General features: G+C 52.0%; 1 protein-coding gene across 4 annotated transcripts; it reads left to right on the forward strand.

Moving 5' to 3' along the window:
* The first annotated feature begins 10 nt into the window (after positions 1–10).
* NUCB1 (nucleobindin 1) lies at positions 11–16,051 on the forward strand. 4 transcript variants are annotated; one of them, XM_036231779.1, is made up of 13 exons: positions 11–143; positions 531–697; positions 2,102–2,209; positions 3,784–3,916; positions 7,466–7,569; positions 9,826–10,011; positions 10,284–10,374; positions 13,291–13,349; positions 13,634–13,726; positions 13,812–13,904; positions 14,214–14,384; positions 14,862–15,018; positions 15,174–16,051. In XM_036231779.1, exons 2-13 carry the CDS (start codon positions 542–544, stop codon positions 15,275–15,277), a joined length of 1,455 nt encoding a protein of 484 aa, XP_036087672.1. In that variant the 5' UTR covers positions 11–143; positions 531–541; the 3' UTR covers positions 15,278–16,051. The 4 variants fall into 4 exon arrangements, with proteins under 4 accessions (XP_036087672.1, XP_015977952.2, XP_036087673.1 ...); XM_016122466.2 differs by having other exon boundaries at positions 531–667; XM_036231780.1 differs by having other exon boundaries at positions 94–185.
* The last annotated feature ends 1,820 nt before the right edge of the window (positions 16,052–17,871 follow it).

Below are 17,871 nucleotides of genomic sequence, written 5' to 3' on the forward strand. Positions count from 1 at the left end.
AGAACGGCGGGGCCGGGAGCCAGCGTGGACCAATCAGAATGCTGAGGGCGGATCCTCTGAGGGAAAGTGGGCGTGGCCGGGGAAGCACCAGGAATGCGGCGAGGGTCCTAGCCCGGGAAAACGCCCTCTGCAGTGAAGGAGAGGTGAGGGGCTGGCGGTTTCCAGACTCGAGTCCTGGGAAGGAGGCGAGGAGGGAGGCTAGAGGGCTGGAAGACTGAGTCCCGGCGGAGGGCGAGCCGGGTACCAGCTTGGGGGCTGGTGTCCTGGACCTCTGGGTCTGGGGAAAGAGGGGCTTGAGGTCCTGGATTTCTGAGTCTGAGCGAAGGGGGTGCAGGGAGCCAGGACTTCTGGGTGGAAGAGAAAAAGAGGCTGGGGGATCGGAATTCGGAGTCCCGGGAAACTAGTCGTGTTAAGTCTTGACTCCTAGAAAGAGGGGGGAGGGAGGCGGTTACGGTGCTTGGGTTGCGACTCCTAGGTCCAAGGAAAGAAGAGGCTTGCGACAGACGTTATTCATCTCTCCGCTCCCACAGATCACGCCGCCATGCCTCGCTCTGGGTCGCGAGCCGCCTTCCTGCTCTTGTCACCGCTGCTGCTGCTCCGCGCTGTTTTGACTGTGCCCCTGGAGCGGGGGACGCCCAAGGAGGAGAGCCCCGCGACCGAGAGCCCCGTGAGTGGTCCTGCCCTGCTCTCCAGCCAGGTGTTTGCAGTGGTACTACAATTCCGCGGACTCCCCGTGGCCCTCTGGGTGCATACTCCCCCCACCATACGACTTGGAGTTTGTTTGTCATCCTTTGCAGTCCCGGAGATTTGACGTGGTGGAAAACTGGTGGTGGGGGCGGGGGAGGAAGAGGCGGGGGTCGGGGGACAGATTCCTAACTCCCTGATTCAGAGGTGTGGGAAATCAGGTCAGATTTTAAGTGAAAAATTGACATTATGCCCCAACACGCACGCACCTAAAGCTTTTTAAAGACCCCCTCCCCTCAAGAAGGTATCTGAAAAAAAAAGAACTACATTTCCCAGTAGCACCTTGAGCAGGTGTTGTGTATTAGATGACCTACTTCATAGACCTCATGGGAGTTGTAGTTTAAATTATGAAAGCGCGTGGAAACTGCTCATTTATTGGTTCCAACAGGTGTCTGTCCAATGCTATGAAACCTTTGGTCTTAGAGTATTTGAAATTTGAAAGAGCCTCAAGGCCGATGCCCTGAGTTTTATGGCCTAAATCCTCCTACAGCTCCCATTATGAATGAGCACAGTCACTCTCTAGAACAGTTCACACCCTGCTCCTGTGTGTCTGTCCGATCCCCACCCAGCAAGTCAGGCCTTAGCCTGGTGAAATCTTTGCAGACACAGAAGGGCACTCTTGAGTCCTTTTTCCCTTCGTTCATTCCACACCTCTTGAGCATCTCCTATGAGCCAAGTTCAGTGCTAGCACAAGCCTCTTACCCTTACAGATCAGACTTGCTCTAGCTCACTGGGAAGACAAAAGGCAGGGATGGACACCGGGGATAATGGTCAAGGAGGAAGGGCTGTTTGAGATCTGCAGTTCAGGGAAGAATCATTCCAGACAGAGGGGAAAGGCTGCGCAAAGGCCCTGTGGTGGGGGAGAGCAGCATGAGTAGAGGGACTTAGAGGAGGCCAGTGTGACTGGAGCAAATTGAGCAAGAAGAAGAGATCAGAGAGGGGACGAGGCAAGGGAGGGGATGGTGAATGCTTGATGAGTGAATGAATGAATGTTCGCATGTTTCTCTGCTTGCCAGCAAGTACCAGTGTATCCCCTCTGTAAGCACCTACTGCGTGGTTGGTGTTAGGCTGAGTGTTTGCCCATGCGATTTTCATTTCGTCTCCACTGCGGGCCTGGGAGGAGGTGAAAGCTGTGGCCTAGACATCAGGCGGGCTACTTGAGGTCACAGACTAGAGTGGGATTGGAGCCTGGGTCTGCTGGCTCCTGAGCCTTCATTGATGGGGCAGGCCTCTTACTCTAAATTGGGGTCTCTGGGTCCCTCAGGTGACACCCAAGGGAGTGGGGCCTGTTTCCTACTCATGAGGAGGAACTGGGCAAGGGGAACTGGGGCGACTATGTTCATTTTTGTCACCTCAGGACACGGGCCTCTACTACCACCGGTACCTCCAGGAGGTCATCAACGTGCTGGAGACTGACGGGCACTTCCGCGAGAAGCTGCAGGCCGCCAATGCCGAGGACATCAAGGTGCGGCTGGGACAAGCAGTGGGAGGGGACGTGTGCTCACAGGGCTGAGTTCAGGAAGCACTGGGCTCCCTAAAGGGGCCACATGGCTCCAGCCCTCACAAAACCGAGCCTCGGGAGAAGTTGGTTCTCGGGGTCACGCAATGGAGAAGGGACGTGGGGGACACAGAGTGTGTGGCACCAGCCTCAGCATTACCATTTACCAGCTATGTGACCACCCCTTGCTGTGCCTCAGAATCTGCCTCCTGGGATCATCCCAGCAGCCATCCTTAGCGAGTGCATGATGCTGGCTCACCAAATGCCTGGCACGGTGCTCCCTGCACAAGTACAATCACCTCCGAGGGAGCCCCGAGAATCCCCATCTTACAGAAGAGAACACTGAGGCCCTAGTAGCACTGTTCGTCTGTCCTGTGGGCCCGGGTCTCACCCCCTGGGCTGGCTGAGCCCAAAGCCCACACCCCACCTCATCCGCCAGGCAGTGTCCCTCAGAAAGGATGCTGGCAGTCCCCTGTGAGGAGATAGCAGGCCCCTGCCCCAATCATTCTCCCCATCCCATCGCACACAGACCCCTTCCCCGTTTTGGTGCCTGTTGGAATGTCCCCTCTGGAGGAGCCACCCCGAATTCTCCAAACACCTGGGACTAGGAGAGAGGTCCCAGGGCCAAGCCCCCCAAGGGCTCAAGAGTCATAAATGACAGAAAATGATCTGAGCAATAACAGAGAGAGCGGGGTCTCTGAGGAAGCCCCAGAGAGGGGCACAGTTCAGCCTGACATGTGATAGGGCACTTCTAGGGAGAGGACACCCCCCGGGTGAGGTTTGTTTCTGAATGGAAATAAATGTCCATGATACAGAAGTTGGCATGTGGGTGGGTGCAGGAGGGGAGTGACATTTCAGACAGTCAGAAACTATGCGAGCAAACGAAGCTTCTGGTACCTTCAGCTGTCTGCTGGCACCTCCTTATAAATGACATAAAGACAGGGGAGATGGGGCTGGAGGGGTGGGTAGGTGCAGGGTCTTGAGTGTCCAGGCCCAGAAATTCTGTCCTGGGGACACAGGGGAGCCATAAGGGACTTCTGAATGAGGAACAAACATAACCCAAAGTGATAATCGAGGGAGCTCAGAGCAGGTGCCCGGCTCGCATCCTGTGTGTGTGTGTTGGGGGGGGGGGGGGTGGAGGCGGGGACTAAGGAAGTTTTGGGGGCGATTTCTCCCAAAGGCAGCGCCATCTGCTTTGAGTTCTAAAGGACAGTGAGGATCTGGTTAGGCTTGAAAAGCAGTGGTGGGAGTGCATCCCAGACAGTGGGCCCAGCCTGTGCAAAGGCCCGGAGGTGGGGAGGAGCCTTGCGCGTGGGGCCTACATCCAGTTAGTCCGCGTTGCTGGAACCAAGACTGTGACTTGATGAGTGATAGGAAATGGGCTGCAGAGGTGAGCAGGGCCTCAAATGCCAGGCTGAAGGGCTGGCACCTTGTCTCAGGGGCTCTAGGGAGCCCTAGGGGGCATCGGAAGGCTTGTAGACGGTTCCAGAGAGGGCAGAGGAAGGATGAGGCTGACCGGTATCCCCTCACTCTCTGGACAGAGTGGGAAGCTAAGCCGGGAGCTGGACTTTGTCAGCCACCATGTCCGCACCAAGTTGGACGAGCTCAAGAGGCAGGAGGTGTCGCGGCTTCGGATGCTGCTCAAGGCCAAGATGGACGCAGAGCAGGAGCCCAGTAAGTGGGGGTGGGGCAGGCGGGCCTGGCTTCCCTCTTGGGTTTTATTCTAGGCTGGAGGGGCCTCCAGGGGGCTCACCCTCTCCCCACTGCAAATTATGGATGGACGATTGATCAAATTTTCTTCCTAGAAGGAAAACTCTGTTGTTGGTTAGTTGTTTTTTTCCCATTTTTTTCTTCCATAATCAGTCATTTAAAATTTTGATATAACTTCAAACTTACAACAAAGTTACAAGAATAGCACTAAAAAACTCCCAAATACCCTTAACCAAAATTCTTCAGTTTTTCAATATTTGCTCCATTTACTTTTCATTCACATTTGCAAGTTCCTTGTGGACACTATGTCCCTTTATGCCTAAGTATTTCAGTGGGATTTTCCTCAAAACAAGGAATTTACCTACATAACCATAGTACAGTGATAAAAGTCAGGAAGTTTTGACAGGTTGCACTGTATTTTTTTCTTGCTTAGTTATTCTCTATCTCCCCTGCTAGAGTGATTCTAACTTGCTGGCATTTATATCCGAGGCTATATATTGTAGTCTAATTACTTGGCAGAGAGAGAGAGACGGAGGGAGGGAGAGAGGAAGAGAAAGAGAGAGAAAGAGAGGAAAAAAGTATGCCTGGAAGAGAACAGTTTGGGCAGGTTTAGATTCCAAGATCTCATCCTATTTCTGACATTCCTAGATATGGTTTGTTGAAGTGCGTGCGTGTGTGTGTGTGTGTGTGTGTGTGTGTGTACTATCCTACTTATTTTAAATAGCTTTATTGGATGTAATTCATATACCATATAATTTACTCATTTAAAGTGTATAATTCAGCGGGTTTTAGTATACGCACAGATATGCGCAACCATTATCTAAGTCAATTTTAATCTGTTGTCATAGACCCAAAAGGAGACCCCATATCACTCCTGTCCCCTACTGCAGCCCCTGCGACCACTCACCCACTCTCTGTCTCTGTTCTGGACATTTTATAAAATTAAATCATACAATTTGTGACCTTTTGTGTCTGACTTCTTGCACATAGGATGGTATTTTCACGGCTCATCCGCATTGTAGTATGGATCGGTGCCTTGATCCTTTTTCAGGGCCAAGTAATATTCCGTTGTGCAGACCAACCACATTTGGTTTATCTGTTTATCCATCGATGGGCATCTGGGTTGCTGGCACATTTTGGCTACTGTGGACAGTGGTGTTTACTTATTGTGCTTTGTGGTATGCTCTGGTACTGCTGTGCACGTTTCGGCTCATCACTAAGTGTAAGGTCGTGCCCCCTTGTTAGTGAGAACCACCTCCAGCTTCTCCCTTCATCTCCCGACAGACACCCCATGAGGCTCTCATGTCACAAGTGGGAGAGCTGGCTTTTGTTTTATTTCTGTCTGACTCCATTTGTCCACGGACCAAACATATCCTGAGTCTTGCTGCGTGCTGGGCACTGGGCAGGTGCCAGAGTTCTAAGGTGACGAGACAGACATGAACCCCGGCCTTTTCTGCTATGCCGTTTGAATTGTTACAGTGTTGGAGTCTAAATCAATCTCTGGGAAATTAGATGTTTTTCCCTTGTCACTAATGAGAAAAATGGCTCCTGGTGATTATCTGCTTATTACATCCCAGGCACCGCGCCGTGGACTTCAGCTTTGTCCTTTTGACAGTTCGAAATATCTCAAGAATCTGGCCACTTCTCTCCACATCCATTGCTGCCCCTCAGGTCCCCCTTGGATTACTGCTGTCGCCTCCTCCCTGTCACCACATCTGCTGTCCTCCCTATTTGTTCCATCTCCTACCCAGCAGTTAGTGGGATCCTGGTAACACCTATATTTGATTCTATGGCCACTGTCACAAATTATCCCAAATTAAGTGTCTTAAAATAACACACATTTATTCATTCCCTTACAGCTTGGGGGTAAGAAGTCCAAAATCAGTCTCACCGGGCCAGAATTAAGGTGTCGGCAGGGCCGAGTCCTTCCGGGGGCTGCAGGGACCGTCTGTCTCCTTCCTTGCCTTTTCCAGCTGCATTCCTTGGCTGGTGGCCCCTTCCTCCCTCTGCAAAGCTAGTGGCAAAGCATCTCTGTTCAGTGGTCACCTTACCTTCTACTGTAGTTGCATCTCCCTATGCCTCCTTCTTATAACTTAGGGACCACCCTGGCAATCTGGGATAATCTCCTCATCTCAAGATCCTAAATTTAATCACCTCTACAAAGTCCCTTTGGCCATGTGAGCCCAAATTCTAGGAATTAGGAATCTGTGAGTATGTGACATACCCAGTTCAGGTCTGTCCTTCCTCTGCTCAGAACCCATCCCTGATTCCCCAATGCCCTCGGGATCAAGTCCATGGTCCTTCTTGCTGCCTGGAGGCCTGGCTGGTCCCTGCCACCCCCACCCCGGCCCCTCCTCTTGTGGGCGCCATCTTGCATCAGCATTTTTAATAAGTGCTGGGACACAACGCTTCTTTGTCACCTCAGGACCTTTGCCCATGCACTTCCCTCTGCCTGGGACATTCTTCCTCAGGGCTCTTTGCCTGACTGACTGAGCTCTGCTCTCAGCTTAGATGTCACCTCCTCAGAGAGTCCTGCCTGGACCATCCTGTGCGAAGGACCCTCCATTCGCTGAATCCTTTGTGGTCATGGACTTGTCCCTCAGTCTCCTGTCCTCTGCCTCTAGTGGATGCTCTGTGGAGCAGATCCTGTCACCACTTAGTTCCTGCTGTGGCCGCAGTGACATTAGATTCTCAGAGAAGCACCTGGTTCCACAAAGGTTGGAGACTGCTGGATTAAACCATGGGCATTCATTGTCACCGGACTGGAGGCCAGCAGGGTTGGTTTCTTCCAAGGGCTGAGGGAAAGATGTATTCTAGGTCTCTCTTTGGCTTGTAAGGCCATCATCCTCCTGTGCCTTTTCCCATCATCTTGCCTCTGTATCTGTCTCTGTGTTCAGACTTTCCCCTTCTCATAAGGGCACCAGCCATGTTGGATTCGGGTCTGCCCTAATGACCTCATTTTAACTCGATCACCTCTGTAAAAACTTCCTCTCCAAATAAGTTCACATTCTGAGGTTCTGAGGGTTAGGACTTCAATTGACTCTTAGGGCCCCCAATTCAACCCATAGCAGGGGTTCAGTGTGGGTGCTCTAGAGCTCAGCAGCCACTTCCTAGGTGGTGACCTAGACGAGTCACTTCCCCTCTCTGGGCCTCATTTTTCCCATTCATAACATGGGATAACCATAGAATCTCTGCTGTAAGATTCTTGTGAAAAGTAAGCACATAATATAGTTAATGTGTTTGGAGCAGGGCTTGGCATACAGCAAGCGCTCAATACATGTTAGTTGTTATTATGGTTATTATTTGAAGCGTCAGACTCTATAGTGGCATCACTTCCTCTAGGAAGACCTCCATGATTGCCCCAGGCTCAGTCAGGCCATCCTCTGGCCCTCCCTAGTGCCCTCTGTGACCTCCTTTAGAGTACGTCTGGCCCAGGATGGGGATTTTGAAAGAAAGACCATTCTATGAGTTGGGTGTTTTTTTGTTTTTTGTTTTCCCTTCCCTCTTCTCCAGATGTGCAGTTGGACCACTTGAGCCTCCTGAAGCAGTTCGAACACCTGGATCCTCAGAACCAGCACACATTTGAGGCCCGGGACCTGGAGCTGCTGATCCAGACGGTAGTGTGAGGTGTGGGGAGGGGGGTCAGTGGAACACAGCGCAGGACATGAGCCCGCTCGCCCCTGCCTGGCGTCTGGCAGCTGCAGAGAGCCTGGTGCTGTCTAACAACCCTCCCCAGAGTCTACAGAAAAGCAGACATGTGGGCGGGATGGGCTCAGCTCCATTCAGGCCTGGTTTCAAATCCCTCCCCAGCTTTATCCTTCCCATATGACCAGAGTAGGGGAGGTCCCTTCTGTGCCCTTGTTGTAGGCAGAATAATGCCCCCCACCACCAAAGATGTCACACCCTAATCTACAGAACTGTGTGCCCTTATTAGGCAAAAGGGATTTTGCAGACAAGGTGAAGTTGAGGGTCTTGAACTGGTGTGATGATCCTGGAATATCCAGGTGGACCCTAAGTGTCATCACAAGGGGCCTCGAAAGAGGGAGACTTGACTTCAGTACAAGCTGCAAGGTGACAACAGAAGCCAGGTGCACCCCCGCTGGCTTCGAGGACATCGGAAGGCATCACAGCACCGAATTGGCTCGAGAAGTTGGAAAAGGCAAAGAAACAGATTCTCCCTTAGAGTCTCTGGAGGGAGCCTCGCTCTGCTGACACCTTAATTTCAGCCCAGTGGAACTAATTTCAGACCTCTGGCCTCCATACTGTAAGATGATAAATGTGTGTTGTTTTAAGCCACCAGGTTGATGATAATTTGTTATAGCAGCCATCAGAAGTAATACAGTCTTCACCTGAGAAATGGACGCTACAGCCCTACCTCATGGGGAAGGCCAAATGTGGGGTGGGATTGTGGAAGCGGATGCCCAAGCTTGCGCCTGCCTCTTCCAAGCTCACCCCTCAGCCTGGCCTGGGCCCTGCTTTTATGGCCTGCTGGAGCTCCATCTAGTGACTGTGAAGATAATAGCAGCAGCCTTTTGATTGCGTCGTCACTGGGCGCTTGGCTCAGTCCCTAAGTGATGTTTTTTGCACTAATTTCCAGAGCATTCCAGAAACTGTCTGCTTTTCCCCAGCCCCAGTATCATCCTCCTGGTCTCAACCCTCAGCATCTCTCATAGCCGCTTCCTCACTGGGCACTTTCCTCCACACTTGGCAAGCAGGGTTTCACAGCTCAGTCCTCTTGTCCTTTGGGGCCAGATAATTCTTTGTTGTGGGGGCTGTTTGTGTGTTGTATGATGTTTAGCAGCATCCCTGACCTATGTGCATTAGATGCCAGTAGATGTCCCCCACTTGTGACAACCAAAGGTGTCTTTAGACATTGACAATCGCCGTGGTTGAGAACCCATGCTATACCGTCTATTCAAACAACATGAATTTCCTGTCCTACAGTGTAAGACAGAAGTCAGGAAGGGTCTCCTGAGGCTGCTATAACAAAATGCCTCAGACTCAATGGCTTAAAACAGCAGAATGTATCCTCTCACAGTTCTAGAGGCCAGAAGTCCAAAATCGGTATCACTGGGCTGAAACCAGGGTTTGGGCTGGGCTGTGCTCGTTTCAGAGGCTATAGGGGGAAACCTACTCCTTGCCTCTCCCGACTTCTAGAGGCTTCCGGGATTCCTTGGCTTGCAGACGCATCATTCCAGTCTTGGCCTCCGTTGTCAATGGCGTTCTCCTGTGTCTCCCTGGGTCTTCCCTGTAGCCTTTTTATAAAGACACCAGCCATTGGATTTAGGGCCCACCCTAATCCAGAGTAGGACTCCATCTTAACTAATTACATCTGCAAAGACCCTATTCCAAATAATGTTACCTTCTGAGGTTCTGGGTGGATGTGAGTTTTTGGGGGGACACTATTCAACCCTTTATAGTATTGTCATCTCTGTTTTATAGAGATGGAAATTGAGGCACAGAGAGGCTGAGTGACTTGCCCAAGATCACACAGTTAGTGGGATTTGTTCACACAGCAGAGCCCAGATTTGAATTCTGGGTAAAATAACTAGAGACCTCATGCTGTTTACCACCTAGCTATGGTGCTTTTCATGTTAAGTTCACCTCCTGTATTCTTCTTACTTATTCTTCTAATATCCTGAGATTGTGGAGGACTTATAAGAGCAGGGTTGCTAATGTGTAATCATCCTAATCTCTTCTGAACAGAGAGGAGACTGCATTACAGGGCAAGACTAAGTCAGAGAGACCAAAAAATGAGACCCAGGACAGTGTGGAGGTTGGGCCAGGCTCAGAGTCAAAGGCCTGGCATTTGGAGGTTGGATTAGGCGTTGGACACAGAGGTGAGACAACAGTGGCCTTGTGCCTTTCCCCAGGCCACCCGCGATCTTGCCCAGTATGACGCAGCCCATCACGAAGAGTTCAAACGCTATGAGATGCTCAAGGAGCACGAGAGACGCCGTTATCTGGAGTCACTGGGAGAGGAGCAGCGGAAGGAGGCAGAGAGGAAACTGGAAGAACAACAGCGACGGCACCGAGAGCACCCCAAAGTCAATGTGCCCGTAAGGACCCCCATCTGTGCCTACTCCTGACCATGTCCAACTCTTTTAAGCTCCATGAGACAGGAATGTAGCTGAAAAACTATAATTCCCAGCAGACCCTGGGGCAAAAATTCCCCTTTAATATACCCAGCTACCCCCAAGGGGATGCTGGGAGTTGAAGTTTTCTTACTCGAGGGGCATGACAGTTGAGGGACGGGGATAAAGGGTTCTCTAGCTTTATCCCATAGGACCCAGACTTCTTGCTCATGAGCCCCTGGCTCTCCCCTCCACAGGGCAGCCAAGCCCAGTTGAAGGAGGTGTGGGAGGAGCTGGATGGATTGGACCCCAACAGGTTTAACCCCAAGACCTTCTTCATACTGCATGGTAAGGTGGGGAGGGAGTCCCAAGACCCAGGCTGCATTCTGAAGCTCTGACTTTTCGGGGGCCTGAATGCTAAGAAGGGGTCTCCCCATCTTCTTGGGACTTAGGCAGCCCAAGGAGGTCTGAACCTCTCTTCCCTGGTAGTCTAGATTGCTGGAATTTTCCATGGAAGAACCCCTGAGCTCTAAGAACTGGCCAGTGTCTTCTAACCAAGCGAATCAGACTTAGCTAGGCCTACATAGGTCCCCTTCCAGAGGCCCTGGTCCCCGCCAGGAGCGCCGTCACTAAGGGCGGGCTGCTCCCTAGTAACCAGTCCTCTAGGGAGCCCCTTCTCCACGGTGGTTAAGAGGCCATTCCCCTTCATTCTCTTTCTATCTGCAACATAATCTGGGTTTTGCCGGGCCTCCTCAGATTTGCCCAGGACTGCAACCCAGAAGCTGTCACCAGAATTTAGCAGGGCCTGTTTCTTTCAGTAAATGTTTACTAAGCGACCTCTAAGCACCAAGCTTCATGGAGACCCTGTGGATACAGCTGTAAACAAAACAAATTCCCCCTCACCCCCACACACATACCCAGAGCCAGTGATCAGGCAAACAGATAATTCCATATTCTAGTGAACCTAAGAGACAGTAGAGTGTGAGATACACTAACATTTTTATACATGCTACTAATTAAACTGACACACTATTGATGATAAGATGCCTCTCGATTTCCGGGATGAAAGAATATGGGGGGAGTACCTCTTAGAAGAAAGGAAGTAGGTTCTACAGTAGTCTCAGGCTGTGACATGTACCGTGGAGATGAGGACAGCAGGATTAAAGGCCTAGAGTGATGGTCCTGGGCAACCTGATCAGGAAAGGTTTTGCTAGACCAGCATTGTTCACTAGAACCTTCTATGCTGATGGAGGTGTTCCACGTCTATGCTGTCCAGTACCGCAGCCACCAGCCCCATGTGGCCATTCAGCACTTCCAATGAGGCTCTTAGGACTAAGGAACTGAGTTGGGTTTTTTAATTTATTTTTATTTTTTTTTAGTTTTCATAAAAGTTTTAGGATTTGTAATTCTGGTAAAATACACATAAAATTCTCCATCTCAGCTGTTTTAAAGTGTGCAGTTCAGTATGTTACGTACATTCATGCTGATGTGCAAACAAGAAGAAAAGAATGTTCTTCCTCCTTATGGAACTAAAACTCTATTAACTAACAACTCCCCGTTACCCCTGGTAACCTGTATTCTTGTTTCTCTCTCTATGAATCTGATGACTCCAGCTAGCTCATATAAGCAAAATCGTATGGTGTTTGTCTTTTTGTGGCATAATGTCGAGGAAATGAATTTTTCACTTGATTAAGCTAAATTAATTTGCCCCATGTGGCTAGTGATTCTGCTGGGTCAGACAACATAGCTATAAGGCGATGACCTTTGAACAGAGAGAATTCAATAAAGTGAGGGGTTGCACCTCGCAGATGTTTGGGGGAACAGCATTCTAGGAGGATGGCAGGGGCACACACACAGGGAAGAATGGACTTGGTCCATCCAAGGTCACAGCCAGGGTAAGGAATTTGGATTTTGTTCTGTCTATGATGGGACACCACAAAAAGGTTTTGAGCAGAAGACTGACATTATCTGCCTGATGGTGACAGACTTCATCTGTGTCAAGCACAGATTGTAGGGGTGAGGGCCAAAGCCTGGGGCCTAGTTAGAAAGCACACGGTGGCTGGACCGTGGGAAGGAAGAGTGTTCAGATTCTGGATTCATCTTGAAAGTCAAGCTGGTGGGACTTGCAGATGGATTGATGAGGATTATGAAGGAACAAAAGGATCCAGGATGACTCCGAGGTATTTGTCCTGAGCAGCTGGAAAAATGGAATGGAGAGGACATGCTTGTTGGGCAGGGCAGGTTGGGAACTGGGTCTGTTTTTGTTAAATTAGAGTTGTCGATTACACATTTACGTGGCGATAGAGAGATTTAGTAGTTGGATATTCAGGTGGATTGTGTTGAAAGCTGTGGAACTGGAGGGACCCACCTAAGGACCTGCTGGCCAATCGTGCTGTCTTTGTATAATGGAAAATGTTTGGTGCCACCCACTATGATGGCCACCAGCCACTTAAGGCTATTGATCACCTGACTTGTAGTAAGTTGGACTAATTAACCGAAATTTTGATCTAATTTCATATTAATCAATTAAAATTTAAACTGCCCATGGGGCTACCATACTGGACTGATTTGAAGATTAGACAGAGAAGAGGCCCCAGACCAGAGCCCTTGGGTACACCATAGTTGCAGAGGTCAGGAAGAAGAGGAAGCCAGCAAAGGAGGAAGAAGGGCAGCTGGAGAGGAAAGAATGATGTTCTGGAAGCCACAGGCAAAAGGTCAAGTTAGATGCAGGCTGAAAATTAATCGTTCGTTTTGCAGGGTCAGGGGTCCCAGCCACCTCAGCAGGACCAGTATGGGTGTGGATCTGAGGGAGCAGAGGAGGCGGGGACAGTGAGCCGGGCCTTGCGATGGATGAGCTGGATTGGCAGTGAGAGGTTCCGCTAACAACTGGAGCTGGCCCTGGCCTGGTTCCCCAGGGAGGTAGAGGCCCCAACACACCCTGGAACCTGGGCAAAGGGCTTGACCCTGTGCCCACATCACCAAGTGCTGGGATCAACTCGTCCTATAGGATAGTGGCCCCGAGAATGGTCTCAGCGAAGCCCCACCTTCATCAACACCATTCTCAGGACCCTGGTGTGTAGGTAGGAAATGAGCCATGCCGGCTAGGGGTCCCTGGATTCCATCATTCTGCCGCCGGACACCCATTGTTACCTGTCCTCTAAAACAGACCCCATATCAGCCCTAATTTCTTCTTCAGCTGGTCTCCCCAGGACCTGATGCACTCTGTCCTCAGTCCCCCAAGATACCTTGTTGTCTGTCCCTCAGATATCAACAGCGATGGTGTCCTAGATGAGCAGGAGCTGGAGGCCCTCTTCACCAAGGAGGTGAGCACCTTGGAAGCGACGCGTGCAAGGGACGCTCAGAGCAGCTACACGCCCCCTCGGGGAGCCTGGTGGTGCCCTTAGGTGCCCGTGGATGTGAGTCCAGGAAACACTACAACTCCTAGCAACCCCTGGAGCAAAAAAGTGGCTTCTAGGAATGGCAGGGTGCCCCAAGGACTGATGGGAGTTGAAGTTGTCTGGCGGTGTGTGTAAGGAAGTAGAGGTAGCCTAGGAAAGAGGTTGCCCTGGACCGCTCAATATGCCTTGCCTCTTGCTTGACTCTGCAGCTGGAGAAGGTATATGACCCGAAGAATGAGGAAGATGACATGCGGGAGATGGAGGAGGAGCGACTGCGCATGCGGGAACATGTGATGAAGAATGTGAGGGGAGACCCGCCGCGCGGGAGGGTGGGAGCGGGGCGCAGGGAGGCCCAGCCGTGTCACTTACCGTTACCTGGCTCCCCAGGTGGACACCAACCAGGATCGCCTTGTGACCCTGGAGGAGTTCCTCGCATCCACCCAGAGGAAGGAGTATGGGGACACCGGGGAGGGCTGGGAGGTGAGGACATGGGGAATTCGAAGGTCCTGAATATGTCTCACTTCCAGCCCTAACCCTCCTTTCCGAGTTCCCGGCCACTTCACTTACTCTCTGGGTCTCTGTCCTCCCACCCCCCACCATTTCTGTCCTCCCTAGTCTCTGATCTTTATCCCTGTCCCTAGCTCCCAGTCCGATCGCTCCCATCCACACACGTGACCCAGGCCCCCCAGCCTTCTCTAAACCTCTGCTAGCGGAGTCCCCTGCAACATGGGCGGGGAGGAGGGCACGGCTGGAGTCACCTGGTGATGGCCCCTGTCCTCACCCCGACAGACGGTGGAGATGCATCCCGCCTACACGGAGGAGGAGCTGAGGCGTTTCGAGGAGGAGCTGGCCGCCAGGGAGGCAGAGCTGAATGCCAAGGCCCAGCGCCTCAGCCGGGAGACGGAGGCTCTGGGCCGCTCCCAGGACCGCCTGGAGGCCCAGAAGAGAGAGCTGCAGCAGGTGACCCACTGGGAAAGCTGGGCCCATCCTCCAAGCCCCTGGCAGCCCTTGTCCTTGTGTGTCCAGAGGCCGGGAAGGGCTGTGGTCTCTGTGTTAATCACTGGTAGAGCCTCAGGTGCTGACTGCCATCTTGAATAAGGGTGGAGGTTGTCCCCATCCCTGACTGCTCTTGGACTGACATGTTGGATAAGGGCGGGTGGGGGTGTTGTAAGAGGAAGAGGGGGTGAAAAGGCCCAGGAGTGAGGAGAGGGGTAGACTCGGTGAAGGTTCAGTGAGGGCTTCTCTGTCCCAAGCTGTGACCCAAGCCATGATGGGGGATGGTTGGGGGGGGGGCGGAGAACCAGATCTCTGTGAGTAAGCCCACCTGTCAATGAGGGAGAAACACTGAGGCCCTTAGAGAAAGGACTGACCACTTAGTGGGTTATGGAGACTCAGCATCATACCTTCTTGCCTGCACCTCCCCTCTGCCCCCTGCAGGTGGTTATGCAGATGGAGCAGAGGAAACAGCAGCAGCAGCAGCAGCAGCCGCCGCCGCAGCAGCAGCAACAGCAGCAGCAGCCGCCACAGCAGCAGCAAGGCCACATCGACCCAGCCCCCGGCCCTGAGGGACAGCTCAAGTTCCACCCTGAAACAGGTGCTGGCCCCAGGGCCCAGAGAGGAGGGTAGGGCCTGGGGGGCCCCTGGACTCTTGGGTCTGGGGGAGGAGGGGCTGGGGCCCCGGACTTCTGGATGGGGTGGGGGTAGGAAGGGCTGGGATAGCTAACGCTACCATTTCCTCTCTATTTCCAGATGATGCACCTGTTCCAGCTCCAGCCGGTGATGTGGCTGCTTTAGAAAAGAAAGTCCCCGAACAGCCCGCTGAGCAGCCTCAGCTGGGTTCTCAGCACCTGTGACCCCAGAACCCCAGCACTCTGGTTCCGGCTGATGCTGCTGATGGGAGGGGAGTGAGGTGTCACAATCAGCCTCCTGATGTGTGTGGCTTCCTAGGGGAAGGGGACAGAGTGGCTCTTCCCACATTGCTGCCTAGGCCTCCTGTCTGCCTCCTTGGCTTCCACAGCCTCCCAGTCTGCGATCCCTTCTTTCTGTCCGCCTCCAAGGGACTTGCCCTCTCATGTCCATTTGGGCGCTCACCCATAGGATGGGCCTGGCTTAGGGATGCCCCCTCCCTCCTAAGGGGGTCGACCAAGTGCCCGCCTTCCCAGGTGGCTTGGCCTCGCTGCCCCAGGCCATGGCCACCCCAGCATCTTGCATCCCACAGCCCCCGGAACCCTGCCTCCCGCTCTGGTCCCCTTTCTATAGGTTTATGGGGTCTTGGTGGTCCCTCGAGACCTTTCTCTACCTTTAGTGGCACCAGCTATGCCTCAAAGACAGTGTCTTCCCCGTAGCCGGGTCAAGGGGCAGTAGAGTCCACAGCAGAGCTGATTAGTTCTGATGTCAGGAGCCCCAACTGTCCCTGAGCCTTGGCTTCTAGCCACCTCAGCCTCGGCCTCCTCCCTGGTGGCTTGGCCCCATATAGCCACAGAAGGGTCCCGGAGCTGACCACACCAGGATCAGCTTCCAGCCCCTCGGCTTCACCAGGAGGCCCCACTGCTTTCTGGCCTTATCCCACACTGCTGCGTGTCCTGCTGTGTGCTCCAGTCCCATCCAAATACATTTTCTGGAACAAATCCACGCCTCTGTTTCTTTGTGTATACTGTTCCCTCTGAAACTCCATCCCACTTCACCTGCCAGAGTCCTCCTCGTGCTTTCAGATTCCATCGAAGCATCTTTTCTGAGGCTCCATCCTGGCATCTCTCCATCCTTTTCTGATGAGTCTGCCATGTGCAGGCATGCAAGCACCTTCATCACAAGGACAGAAAACCCAAACCTAGGCTTGAACAATAAGGAAAAGTGCATCGCGACAAGAAATCCCCATGTAGGGTAGCTCCGAAGCCTTGCAGGAACTAGGTTCTCCCATCCGGCTCTGCCACGGCAGGTGTGGGGGCTGCAGCTGCTCTGGATGTCACACCTGAAGGAAATTGGCAGAGGGGACATATTAGAGGCTGCGCATCCCCCCAGAGCCGGTGTAACAACATCCCACTGGATAGCGGGGGAGGTCTAGTTTAGTGTAAAGGAGGACGACCCAATGATGATGATCTCGGAGGCTCATCAACAACACATGTTCTCAAACCTGGGAGGGTCTTGGGAAGTTAGCCATGCCTCCCCCACCCCCAGCGGAACTGCAGTGACAATAACAGCAAACATCAGCTCTCCGCTTCTCTCGGAAAACTGGTAGCTGGACTCAGTGCCCCAATCTGGAAAATGGGCATAAAATAGCAATAGACTTCTGGTATTCTGGAAGGGTTTGATGATAATACCATGAATGGCATGGCTCCTGGCCAGAAATTGGAGGTCAGCAGTGGTAGCTATTACTATATGGACACATTTCTAGAACCAGAGTTTCAGGTAACCTGCCCTGACTCTCCATATTTATTGAGACTCATTTCAGTGGCCCAGGATGCTTTTCACAATTTGCAGTTCTTCGTTTGCAAGTGTGTCTACTTGGTTGCTCTCTGTCTCCCCCGCCTCATAGACTCCAAAAGGATCAAGGAGGAGGAGGCTCATGGTGTCTCAAGTTCACTGTCCCATACAGCAGAGTGCCCTACACATGGACAGGAATGGAGTCACATCCGTCCTGGAGCAACTGCCACCCTCCCCGCCTCCTGCCTGACCTCTCATCTTAATCTTAAAGGGACAGAATTAAAGCGACCCTTTATGTTTCATCTGAAAGTGATTTCCTTTTTGACTTCCCTCTGTAAAGGTTTTAAAATGATTACTCTCTCTTTAGAACATCTGTCCCTTAAGAGCTCCAACTCTACCTATAGACGAACGGGGCTTGGAGAAGATAAAGAGAGAGGATTTGGGAGTCTCATGGAAGAGACAAAAATGAGGAGTCAGAAATCAGGGATCCCTGGGATTCCAACTCTGCCTTCACCCCATCATCTGAGTCTCTGTTCCCCTCTGTATTTACCGGGTGCTTCTGAAGTTCTGACATCTGGGGACTTTCAGACGCTGGAGGGACTGCCCCTCCCAGGGTAGGACAGTGGCTGGACCTGGCAAACTAGTCACCTGCCGGTGAGTGTACCTTTCCTATGCAACAGTTTGCATAGGTCAAAGTGATGCAGGACCACGAGGCAAGACACGTGGGTGACCCTGGAAGCGGACAAAGGCAAGGAAATAAATTCTTCCCTCGGAGCCTCCAGAAGCAACGTGGCCCTACTGACATTTTTATTTCCACCTGGCAATTCCCTTTTTGGACTTCTGATGTCCAGAAGTGTAAGAAAACACGTCTGTGTTGTTTCAAGCCACGAAATTTGTCATTGTTTGTTACAGCAACTGCAGAAAACTCATACAGTCTTTTTCCTTCTCTCCTGGGGGCTCCTGACCCTCCCACCTCTTCTCTGAGTCTTCATTCATTTCATTCACTAAATCACTCTGTACTCTTCCC

Source organism: Rousettus aegyptiacus, unplaced genomic scaffold (genome assembly GCF_014176215.1).
Source record: "Rousettus aegyptiacus isolate mRouAeg1 unplaced genomic scaffold, mRouAeg1.p scaffold_m13_p_14, whole genome shotgun sequence".
NCBI lineage: Eukaryota > Metazoa > Chordata > Mammalia > Chiroptera > Pteropodidae > Rousettus > Rousettus aegyptiacus.

Bases quoted from the DNA above. Each gene is read 5' to 3' on its own strand.
- NUCB1 (XM_036231779.1), top strand. From the start codon at position 542: ATGCCTCGCTCTGGGTCGCGAGCCGCCTTCCTGCTCTTGTCACCGCTG. The intron at 2,210-3,783 runs GTGCGGCTGGGA...CTCTCTGGACAG, and splicing joins CCAATGCCGAGGACATCAAG to AGTGGGAAGCTAAGCCGGGA. The intron at 15,019-15,173 runs GTGCTGGCCCCA...CTCTATTTCCAG, and splicing joins CAAGTTCCACCCTGAAACAG to ATGATGCACCTGTTCCAGCT.